The sequence below is a fragment of the Martes martes genome, assembly GCF_963455335.1.
Source record: "Martes martes genome assembly, chromosome: 1".
NCBI lineage: Eukaryota > Metazoa > Chordata > Mammalia > Carnivora > Mustelidae > Martes > Martes martes.
In genome coordinates, this window is record NC_137888.1 from 61,537,301 (window position 1) to 61,550,176 (window position 12,876).

Here is a 12,876-nt window from a genome sequence, read left to right on the forward strand (position 1 = left end):
TGGAATGAATAGGATAACAGTGACAGTGGCCTAGCAAACAAAACATCATTCTTTCAATCATCCTAATTTTTGGAATAATAATATAAAAGAACAAAATTCTTAATAAAGGTCTCAATTTGTGGGCCTTTACCATGTGTCAGCACTCTACGAGGCTTTCAGTATTCTTTTCATCCAAATAATAGCTTTTGGACATAAGGCTTATTAACCCTAGTTTATGAATGAGAAGACAGACCTACACAGGGTTAATAACTTGTCCAAGTTCACATAGCCAGCATTTGATGGAGTCTAGATCTGAACCCATGTTTTGAAGCCTATGCTCTGAACCTCTCTAGGCTTCCATTTCATAGAGCTCCTTTAAAAAGAAATGAATTCCTAATAGGGACAAATAACCAGTTAGGGGAACATGTTGGTAGCTTAAAAGGTAAATGTTCTATTTCTATTATTAAAAGCTACCAAAAATGGCACAGCATGCAGTGACTTAAGGGGTATAAACCCGCATTAGAAATCAGGAGTTGTGGGCCCAGTTTCTGCCTGTGCCACTTAGGTTGTCATCACCTAGGGGTGACATGCTGATCTCCTGGGGTCCCCCACCTATAAATGGTGCTGATGACCCTTGTGATCTGTCTCACAGGTTTGATGTAAAGATCAAAAGAAAACATGTATATGAGAGCATGTTTAACACCTGAGGTGATTACTTTTATTATTATTATTGCTATTATTTTATATTTATTACTTGTATTTCTATTATTCACATGGTGTTTTGGAAGGAAAGAGTGCTGTGGAGTTAGATCTGAGTTAGAATCCCAAGTCTACTTACCACTCACAAGTTCTTTGATTTTATGGGCAAGAATGCCTATATTCTCTGAGCTCTGTTTTTGTCCTCTCTGTAAGAGGGATGATTTGATTATCTTTCGGGGTTAGTGTGCAGTGGCGCACCACCGGAGCAGGGGCAGAGAATAGAGACAATAAGAAAGGTACTATCTTTAGAGAATTTAGAAACAATAATAGAATGAACTAAAAGTAATCTTTTTTTTTTTTTTTAATCACTATGTCCCAGAAATAGTAAACTTAACATAGTAAATAATGTCAGTAATAGAGTAACTACCTTCTTGCTGGGGTAGTTCAGGCCCAATACACCTTCTTCCTTGGTTAGCCATGGTCAATGTCATGATTACAGTGACTCAAACAAAACCTCTAGCACAGTCTTGGTACTCTGAAGGAATTCAGAAAATCATGGTTCTTGTTCTCATTGCAAAGTTATGGTAGAAGATTGAAATACTTTGGATTCATACTATTTTCTCTGGGGGTCCCATAATGGAGTCATAAGCATGAGGACATGTCTTTACTGACACCATGCCAAATATAAGAATAAACTAGAGGTTGGCATGGAGAATACATAGCTGTAGTTATGAATATACAGAGAAAGTAGCCAGTCTGGTTCCATAATGAGCAGTCATTTTCCTGAAATCTCATCATTAGGTGATTTTTGAATCAAAGCACTGAGTTAAATGCAGTTAAAATGCATATATATTATCTGGAAACAAAGGATGTCTCCAGTCCTAATGGTAGATTCCATGGTAACTAACCTCTGCCTCCTCTAATAAATGGCTATCAAAGGTTAAGGGTGAGCCTTAGAAATGCCAGTATCCATGCCCACCCCCTATCTGTGTTGAGTTCATTAGTTGTAGACATCAGTGTGGAGGCAGAGCTGAGTTCACATGGAGACAAGTAGTGGGGGAAAGAAGTTATAGCTTGGTAGTGTGAACCTAGTTGGAGACATCATTGTGGGAAGGTGGAAAGCAGGAATCTTAGCTGGTTAATGGGATGGAGGGAAGCCTTGAGAATTGGGGGCAGCTTTGGAGAAGTATTTCTGCAGAAATAGGGAAAGAGTTCAGTGTAAGGAGAATCCACATAAACTTAAAAGTCTGCATTTATTGAACGTTGACTGTGCACTAGATATGATCCTCAGGATACTGGGCACCAGGATGAGGTAAACCCATAAGCAGCTACTTTTAATGCACTGTGAGAACTGAAATTGAGGCAATCTGTCAGAAAGGACAGTTGTCTCTAGGGATGGTACCTGGAAGAAATAAGCAGTTGTGCTGTAAGTAAGACACAAGAAACCAGAAGTCCTGTCTATCGTGCTAGGAATAAGCTTATTTAGTTGAAGAGATTTCAAGTCAATAATTTAGCTTCTGTAAACTCCAGGACCTCTCACAACTTAGAAAATAGATGTTGCATGTCAAATGGCTATATGCAACGCTATAAACCAACTGTGGAGAAGGATTATCCAAGAGAAGTAAAAAGGAGAGACCGTAGAATCCAGCTCGTGAGGTAAACAGGGGAAACTGTTAGGTCTACATCTTTTACTTACTGTTCTAACTTCTTAGTGTCCAGCAACAAATATCTGTTGGCAACTGAGTAAATGAATCAACGAAATGCTCGTAGGAGAAAATTACCAGCATTGGAACTTTTTTTTCCCAGTGGTACTCAGGGTCTGTTTCATTACAATAAGCTATTTAGTCATTATTTATCTTAGCCATCCTGATCCCTGAACTAATTCCAAACCCTGAGTTTTGAAAAGGAAGAGGAATCACTTTCTTTTCTTTCTTTTTTTTTTTTTTAAGATTTTATTTATTTATTTGTCAGAGAGAGAGAGAGAGAGAGAGAGAGCGAGCAAGCACAGGGAGACAGAGTGGCAGGCAGAGTCAGAGGGAGAAGCAGGCTCCCTGCCGAGCAAGGATCCCGATGCGGGACTGGATCACAGGACGCTAGGATCATGATCTGAGCCGAAGGCAGCTGCTTAACCAACTGAGCCACCCAGGCGTCCCCAGGAATCACTTTCAATAATGTGACACTTTCACAGTACATAGGCTTAGATGAAGTGATGCAGGTAATACTGGGTATTTCTTGGTAGGAACAAGTTTTGCTAGCCAGACCTGGTTCTGTAATTCAACCCCGGAGACTTTATCTACTTAATACAACTACATTTAAATAGGACAAATTGCACGAACAGTACAACAGGTACATGGCTAGTTGTTCTAATGTAATACAAACCCAGGTGACAAAGTGCTGGTTAAAAAAAGGTGACTTGAGTTTGGGGAAATATGAAGAGGGCAGACCTTATCTGTGAGTTTTTTACCTACTCACTCAGTCAACATTCACTGAGCAATTTTTATAAGGTCAGGTATGTGCTAGGTGCTGCTGGATAGGGCATCCATTCTGTATGTTTAACTAAGCTCATTATAAAACTCCGTGTAATTTGTTGTTAGACATCTTCTCAGAATCTTGAGGTTCTGTCTATATTCTTCCATGGTTCACTCATCACTAGGAAAAGCTCACATCTTCATAAAAGCTTTTTCTTAAAAATTATCAGTATTTTCTTCTGCTCTAAGTTACACTGTGGGGACAGTCAAGAAGGAGCAATGTCAGACTAATTGCGCTAATAATAATAGGGCCCGGATGGCTGGCTTTGATCTTGGGAACCATCTGCAATGCAGACCACTTTGATGTTTCACACAATGGAAGCATAAATATTTTCTATGTGCTCCATGATTGGACTTTCAGAAATCTAATTAAGATGAAGGTCAATTAAGAGAAAATGAAATCTTAACTCTAAAAGTCAGAGAAGAGGTAGAAGAGGACGGCATGGCTGTGTGTACATAAAAGAACCTAACTAACCTAATTATAAACTTATATAAACACCCACAGAAATTGCCTTTCATGTGAAAAAAAAGATCCTAAAGCATTTTATAACACTGAGATCATTAATGTGCCTTTGAAACACACCCAACACTGAAAAAGAATAGTAATACTGGCATTTCAAAACTCTATTACTAAAAAAAAAAAAAAAAAAAAAAAAAAAATCGCAGGCAGCTACAGGATAAAAGCACTTCAGAGCTCATCAAATGTACCCCTTGCTTCTTGGAAATGATTGCCATAAGTGTCTATGGCACAGTCCTATGTACTGGATTCTTCTGGGTGTGGGGTGAAGGAGATTTCACTGTCTCAGAGGGCTGCAAGGTTAAAGCAGGGCAATGGGAATGGAGCAGCCTGGCATAGACCAAGTTTGCTCAGCTCTCTATGACTCAGTTTCCAAATTCATAAAGTCGAACTGATGATGTTTATTTCATGAGTTTATTGCGGAAATTAAATGTAATTCCATTAGTCCGGTATTGCACATCGTAGGTACTAAGAATTGAAAATGCCTTCTCTTCTTCTTCCTCCTGAGAATATGGGCTTTAGAATCAAATGGGCCAGAATCTGAATCCCCTTTCTCACACTTGCTTCTACTTTGGAAAGGCAATTTTACTTCCTTGGGCTTCAGAGTCTTAAACCCTAAAATAGAGTCAATTCTATCTACCATGACAGTGAATTTATATAGAATCACTGGTATATAGGTGACTTCAGGGAGGGCTTAAGATAATGGAAAGTAACTCATCATGGTCTAAACTATATTTTCAAATATGTGTTAATGTGTTTGTGCATGTGTCTTTGTGTGCCTATGTACATGCATGTACGTGTGTTATATGTGCAGATGTATGTATGGGTGTGTAGGGTATGTGTTTGTATGACTGTGTGTGTGCACCAAATGCATAGGAACTATAAGGATGTTCCTTTGTCCCTGTCACTAGCCACGATTGTGTGATGAGGGAACTTGAATTTGAATGATGTGAAAAGTCACTCCTAACTGAACAGGGTAAACGAATTCTCTTTATTCCTTTGCTGGGTGACACACATCATATGGATCCACCCCCGCCCCCTGTCTTTTTGAACTACATCTAAGGATCCTTTCATCTGTGAAGTTCAAAGTATGCCCATTACCTATGCATCTTAGTGAAATCTTCGTCTCTTAATGCCCATACTTTGGGACAAATAGATAACCAAACTAATTCATCAGGTATCCCTTGTAGCAGTCAGGGACATTGGATACCTGACCACAGTGACTTAAATTTGTTCTCAAGGCCAATTAGTTAAATAGCAGAGGAAGGGTTATTGCATTCTGATAAACAATGCAATAAGAGAAATTCCAGTTGAAGCAGAATTGAATTCTTTTTCCAAAATGGTGTGACCTTGTTCTCCACAAGGACCAAAATAGTGATTGCCAGAAATGCTGCGGCTGTCTGATCATGTTTTCTTAATTCTGTCGTCCCAGTAAAAGACAGACTGCATTGTTAAATGCAATATGGGTTATATTTAGAGTTAGTAGAGTTGATTTCTCTCATTCAAAGGCCAAGTCCTGCCCTTGGATGCGTCCAATGTATAAATGTGCATCCCTGACCCGAGGAGCATCTGCTTGAAATGCAATGTTCCTTTGCTAATGGGATCTTTAGAGCTTGCTTGTGGTGGAGGTGGGCCCTGGGCCCACAGTACCTGCTGGTTTTTGCCATACTCACAGTTCACGGTGACCTTCACTTGTCTGACATCCGCCGAGGAGACTTCATTGGCAGCTTTGCACTCATATTTGCCTGACTGCTCCCTGGTGATGCCAAGAATCTCCAGATACTCTTCTTCTCCTTCAAACTCTCTCCCTGAAAAACAGAGATTTGCATGGTTGTTTTTTAGGTTTCAAATATGCAGTAGGACACCTATGTTTTCTTTTCAGAAGCAGTAAATGCACATGACTTTTTAATAATTTGACAATGCGCTTGTCTGAGGTCAGGTCCCACAGAAGCAGACCCCAAGACTAAAAGTCACGCGAATGTGATTACAGAAGGAACATTCTCGGGAAAACCCACGAGGGGAGTGGGAAAATGGGATCTGGAAGAGAAAGAAGCCAAGAGAGGGTGCAGGTCACCTCCCACAGAGGGTAACTTGGTTTAATCCATCAGGAAGCTCTGGGGAGTGCACACGTCCCACTCAAACTTGTCGTGATTAAGCGCCAAGAAGCTGAAGTGTTTCTGCATCTACACCCATTGGTCACTGGCTAAGAGCTCAGAACACGTGGGAAATGGGCACAGAGTTGTAAGGGTTCAGAGGGGCTACTGTCAAAGCTCTGTTGCTATTAATGACACCATGTGGCAAAGCACGCTTCTGACCAAAGTTGTTATTAGGAAAAGTGGTTTCCTTTTGAGAAACTCAGTCTTCTCCCTCAGATTATGTGGAATTCTGTTTACCAAGGTCACGTTCAAGACCCCGTCTTGCAGCTATGGTTTCCGTGCTCGGTGTCAAACTACTTTGTCACTGAGACTTCCATTCAGGCCAGGATCCAGATCCACGAGGAAGTACTGCTGATGCTGTGCTTTGTGACAGACTGTGGTAGGGAGCTCAGTATCCCTGGCTTCATCATTTGGTATTAGGGCTCTGGAGGTCCTTTTTTGGAAAGTCCCATGAAGTTGGTTGTGTCCATTTAGTAATGAACTTAGTCATGGGATTTCAAGACAGGCAGGCTTGTTTAATTCCCCTCCTGTGGTGTATAACTGACTAAAGAACTTTCTTCTTGGAGAGGGGTGGGGGTAGGAGGAAAAGGAATAGGAAGCAGGAAGAGAGGAAAAGGAACCAAGGGAAGAGAAGGTGAAGGGGAAAGGGGACTGAGCAGGGAAAGAGCTTGGCCAGAAAGGCCTCCTGACTTTAACTCCAGCTAAACTGAACCCTCTTTACACCAAATTACAAAACCCCATTGTTGTTGGGTTAGGATAAAGCAGCTGGGAAGGGTGCAAAAGGACACAGTCCTGTCCTGTGAAGAAATCTTGCTCTTGGTCATCCCACACTAAGTGGTACCAATTAATAGCTTGGCTCAAATGCCACAAGCTGTTTTCCTTTTCAGGAAATTCCCCAATGGCCAAATCAACATAGCAGACAGCTAGCACAGAGACATATTCACTGTCTAAATATGTCAGCCAAGCCTGTTAACTAGGATCCCAATAGAGCACAGGGCCTCTTTGATAACATCCTATAACACAACTGTCAGGACCGTTCCAAGCTTCAAGTATTCTGTCAATTGTCATTATCACTAGTGTTGAGGAAACTATGCGATCCCAACAATAAAAGGCAGTAGTTATATAGAATTATCTGGTACTGGGGTCCTGCACATTATCTAGCACATGTTTCTACTGAAAATGTTTAAGAATAAGTCTATTAAGGAAATAGCTCCCTATTATCTATAAAAGATTAATTTTTTCCTCTGTTTTCACCTGTTTTCTTCTCCACATTCAGGGAAGCAGCCAGACCTGACTTCACACATCACAGAAGTAGAATGTAGTAGGAAAGAAAACAGAAATCTTGGGAAGTGTACTAGTCCACTGTATTGGATGAGCTGGGGAGCATTTGGGCTTAGAGGAAAAAAAAAATTCTTCCCTGCATACTTGCAGCTGTGGACTGAGAGCTGTGTCAACTAATTGATGCTAGAGTCTTATAGCTAAATGCAAATACCTTGAAGACAAATGGCAATGTTGACAACTCCAGGCCAAAATAGGTGTAAACTCATTAAAAAATCTGGAGTACCTGGGCGCCTGGGTGGCTCACTGGGTTAAGTGTCTGCCTTCGGCTCAGGTCATGATCCCAGGGTCCTGGGATCGAGTCCTGAATCAAATCAGGTTCCCTGCTCAGTGGGGGAACCTGCTTCTCCCTCTGCCCCTTCCCCCATCATATACCCACTCTCTTTCTCTGTCTCTTGCAAAAATAAATAAATAAAGTCTTTTTAAAAAATCTGGAGAGCAGAGGTGGAATTGATAGTAAGACAACATTACTGATTTTGAGAATATGGTGGATTATAATAAAATAAGAGTTTGGTTCAGTTAGTAAAGTGTCTATTAGTTGGTTAGTTCAGTTCTGTTAGTTAGCTAGTTAGTTCAGTTCAGTCAGTTAAGTGGCTCAGTTAAGTGTCTGAGTCTTGGTTTCCGCGCAGGTCTTGATCTCAGGGTCATGAGATGGAGCCCACAGCAGGTTCCATGCTGAGCACCCCTCTGCCCCTCCGTCACCCCTCCCCCTGTTTGTGTACTCTCTCTCTCAATAAAAAAATTAAATCTTAAAAAAAAAAAAAGAAGAAGAAGGGTTCAGAATGATCTCTGAATGGTGCAGGATTTCTGCCCTGTTGGGGCCCCACACCCATCAACCTCATTCTTGGGTCGGTCCTGAGACGTCAGTGAAAGAGAGAACCAATGCAGTCTTCTTAGGGATGGTCAACAACGCTAAATTCTTTTTGATTCACGTAACATACCTAGAAATGGTGGGTAGTGAATCCCTACCTTGCATTTAGAATTTCTAAAGAATATGAACCTGTTCCAGGAGAGGGAAGATGACTGTTAGCAGTACCAACTAAGGCCCGATCAGTTTGGGAAGATGGCAAACCTACAAGGGTAAACACTCAGATGAACTAGAGAAAATAAAGTGGCATTTATTGGGTTTTTGGACCTGGGATTCTTTTTTTTTTTTTTTTAAAGATTTATTTATTTATTTGACAGACAGAGATCACAAGTAGGCAGAGAGGCAGCCAGAGAGAGAGGAGGAAGCAGGCTTCCCACTGAGCAGAGAGCCCGATGCGGGGCTCGATCCCAGGATCCTGAGATCATGACCCGAGCTGAAGGCAGAGGCTTTAACCCACTGAGCCACCCAGGCACCCTTGGACCTGGGATTCTTACACGCTCATATAGGTATTAATAATCCCCCTTTTTCCGGTAAGCTGATAATAAAACAGAGCATCATGGGATGAATTTTCAATTCCACATGTCCAGGAAAAATCTCCCCCAATACCACTGAAGACAAAGGGGAGTTTCTCTTACGTGCCCCATCCATAAGGCGGGAAGATCATTTTGCTTCTCCCTTGACAGCTCTCCACTCTCTGACAGCTGCCTTATTCCCCAGCACACATGTTCAGAGCTGTTTCAGTAGACTGGGGAGTCTCAGTGTACAAACAAAATACAGGTAAGAGAAGATAGACGGTCTTCCTCCATCCAACAACTTGATAAGAATTTAAAGTATTAAACAACACCTCTGGGCCTTTCTTGTCATTCTTCCTTTGTCTCTTGGATCCTTCAAGAAACTCTTATACTTCCTGGCACTTCTTTTTAATGTTGTCGTTATTGTTGTTGTTATTCTTATTCTTATTCTTGAGAGAGAGCAGGAGCATGGGGAGGGGCAGACGGAAAAGGAGAGAGAAAATCTTAAGCAGGTTCTACACCCAGCACAGATCCCGACTTGGGGCTCCATCCCAGGACCCTGAGATCATGACCTAAGTCGAAATCAAGAGTTCCACGCTTAACCGACTGAGCCATCCAGAGTCCCATGGCACTTTTTGATGGTCTATTTTTCTTACACCCGCAGGAGACTCTGCCCACAACACATTATCTGTCCTACTTCCCTTGAGCATTTCTTATTAAGCCACAGTGATCTGAGAGGAAATGGGAGCTTTTCTGTTGCACAGGATTTGGCACAGATTAGTTTGTTGAGTTAGCTGAACTAAATTAAGAGACACAAATAGAAACTAGAGTCAGATTCAAGACATCATATAACTTAAGAGAATGAAGTATTGAAAGGTGGCTTGGTAGTTCTCTAAGAGAAGCTGGTGTATCAATCCACTCCTTTCGATGATCCTCACAGAGCACGTTTTCACTGGGAGAGAAAGAGTGTGCCGAGTCCTCTGCTGTTGAAAAGCTGGACAGGGCATCTCTGGCTGTGTCCTGAGGATGTATTTGCTGTGTGTAGTTATTTCACAAAAGGGTGTAGCGAGGGACCTGGGTGTCTCAGTCGCTTATGCATCTGCCTTCAGCTCAGGTCATGATCCCGGGGTCCTGGGATTGAGCCTGGCATTGGGCTCCCTGCTCAGTGGAGCCTGCTTCTCCCTTTACCCCTCCCCCCTGCTTGTGCTCTCTCTCAAATAAATAAATAAAATCTTTAAAAAAAAAAAAGTGTGGCAATACCAACAGAGCCCCTGAGTGGAAACAGTCACCATGACACACCTTTTATCTGATCAAGTGCAATTTTTTGTTCAAAGGATGGAGTACATGTTGTTCACCTTGAGTCAGAATTCTTTCTTTTTTTTAAAGATTTTATTTATTTATTTGATAGAAAAAGAGATCACAAGTAGGCAGAGAGGCAGGCAGAGAGAGGGAGGGAAGCAGGCTCCCCGCTGAGCAGAGAGCCCGATGTGGGGCTCGATCCCAGGACCCTGAGATCATGACCTGAGCCGAAGGCAGAGGCTTAACCCACTGAGCCATCCAGGCGCCCCTTGAGTCAGAATTCTAAAATGGGCTCAGATCCTCTTGCTCCTCTCCCTTTACCCCCCCCCCACCCCGTATATCTGTCCCCCTCAGGACACTTTCCCCCTCCTTTCTTTCAGTTCACTCCAACTAGCTGCTCTCAACCCAAGGGTGCTGCCGCCATTTCCCTCTACTCTCAACCTCAAGAAGGCTTTCGGGCCAGAGCGTGACTTGACCTCTTGCGAAGTTCTCCGGCTGAACACAGCCCTCTGGCTACAACATGGGCTCTTCTCTTGTTCCTGTTATTTTCTGCCCTGGCATAAACGTTTACTTGAAATGCAAATTTCAATATTTTGGTATTTTAAACATCTCAACCTATTTCCGCAAGCCTGCTCACGTCGCCGAGTGTTGTATTTATTCTGGGATCTGGTGTTTAGTTTAAATCTACCTCTGCTTAATGTGCATTTGTGTCTCCTGGCAATTTTCAGCTACCGGGCTAAATAACTTTTCGTCCTCCTCAGTGGGTGCGCCTTTCAAACTCTTGCACATAATTAGCATATCCCCTCGTAGTCACTGTTTACTCAAATTGTACATATTAGTTCTTTTAATATTTCTTCATAAGTCAGAAAGAAGGGCCTAGAGCTAACGGCGAGAGGAAAGTGTTCTCTTCTGTGTTCCCTAATGTAGAAGCAAATCAGCCGGGAATCATGCCAATTAAAGTATGCCAGGTGCCACCGTCTTAGCAGCTTCGGAATATTGTGCTTTGGTGAAACTTGGGGAGTTCACATCCAAAACGTTGATTGATGCAGATTTCCAAGGTCAACCAGGCATTTGGAAGCAAGCGGCCACTTGAAATTAAATACATTTCCCTGGCACTGCTCTCTCTCCTTCTCCCTTTCTCTCCTTCCTCTTTCTCTGCCTACCCCACCTTCCCCTTCCCACATACACATGTGCATACAGACAAATAACAATTTATTCACATTTAACCATTCACTTGAACTTTTAGGAAACAGCATGCAGATTTGCTAACACCCAAATATTTGCTTACTAAACAGAACAGACCTATTCTTGAAAATTCCCCAGAGAGGACAAGTGCCCTATTTGAGATTAAAAAAAAAAAAAGACAACTATCCTAATAGTCATCATGACATCTTTCTTTTTCTTTATTTGAGGTACAGGAAATAGCATTTAGAAAAACTGTTAAAATCTGAGCATTTTATGACTTTCAAAAAGTCATAAATGAATCTTTGAATTCCAAAGATTCAAACACGCTAGGAAAGGGAGAAATCATTTTTCCTCCCTCTTCTTGAGAAGAGTCTTAGTATAACATCTCTGCAGATCATTCTTTCACAGAAGGGCCGGTGGGTTTGAAATGGGATTGACATTCTCTTTACTCTCCTAAATTTGAATATTTACAAGTGGATGTGAACAGATTAGCTTTAACACAAACACACACACAGATTAATGAAAAGCAAAGGAATGGAGCTTGTATTGTAAGGTACATGTGTGCTCAAATGTGTGTGTTTGTGTGGGCCTGTGATTGGAAAGAAGAGTGAACAGGGTGAGCAAAAGCAAGCTAAGAACTTCTACCTCTAAAAATAAAAGAAAAAAGGATTGCAAATCAGTGATGCCATTTGAAGTTTTCTGTGCTAACTTCAAATGCTGTAACAAGTTTCTGTTCTTACAATACGTTTCATGTTTTCTTTTTTTTTTTTTTCCTAAGGACATACTCACATGTTCCTGTCTTTGCTTCCTTCCCTCTTTTTTTTTTTTTTGCACATCACGTTCTATACAAACATGCTAAAAAAATCGAAGAGAGGAAAAAAAAAACCCACAAGAAATCTAAAAAGAAATATGCCTGCGATGGGGTTCTGTTTGTATTTCCAGCCATGTCTCTCTCTAGACCCTTTGAAGTTTTGTTTCTCAGCTTCACATCCCAGCTGAGAGATCCTTTAGCATTTGACAGTGTTTCTGACCAAAGGTTGAAACAGCTTCTCATCCCCACCTCTCACCGCCCATCATTGGAGGATTGAGGGGGCTGGTAAATGATCTATGACTGAAAGAAGACAGGGGTGGGGGCAGACACACTCGACAGAAGCAGCAATCATAAGAGAATAAGGGGACACCGGGAGGAACAGTGCATTGAAGACATACAATGATGATACAATAGGGATGATTTTAAGGAAGAATTCGAGGATGGCAAGGAAAGAGAGAGCTCTCTAGAGAAGGAGGCATTTGAGTATTGAGATATTTGAGCTACATGGAAGGGAAGGGGTTGGTTACCCTGCTGTAGAAATGTTCCCCATTTGAATAGGAAGACACAACAGGGTGTGGATTATGCAGATTGGCCCCATGCCTTCGGCAGCCCCAAAGGGTGTAGTTAGTACCCAGAAACCAGAGGCAAGCACAATGCCAGGAAAGATTCACAACTGGCTTTGGCTCTATGAATGAGCATGAGCCAAATGAAGAACGCCCTGGCATTATTTTTTCTTGGCATCCAGAGAGACCCAATTCATTATGGATTGCATTTTTTGCTTTCACATACAAAAAATCAGCTAGTTGACAGTTTGAGCTCAGCATCCAACAGGAAGCTACCATCTACACATCCTTTTTATTCCTGGGGCATGACATTCTGTAATTGTACTCCTACTCAACCATTACCTCCTATTTGGTGTCAGTTTTTAGAAACTGTTCTGCCCTTCTAAATGCTAGGCTTGAAATCAGGATTCCCTATGTTCCA

At 41.8% G+C, this 12,876-nt stretch overlaps 1 protein-coding gene across 2 annotated transcripts in view; it reads right to left on the reverse strand.

The window, feature by feature from the left end:
- The window catches only part of LSAMP (limbic system associated membrane protein), a gene marked incomplete at its 5' end in the record, with an annotated part of 646,638 nt that overhangs the window by 37,446 nt on the left and 596,316 nt on the right, over nt 1-12,876 (reverse strand). For both annotated transcript variants that reach the window (XM_080815635.1, XM_080815634.1), the window contains one exon: nt 5,397-5,531. In XM_080815635.1, the coding sequence (XP_080671761.1) occupies nt 5,397-5,531 (135 nt within the window). The remainder of the gene's footprint in view (nt 1-5,396; nt 5,532-12,876) is intronic.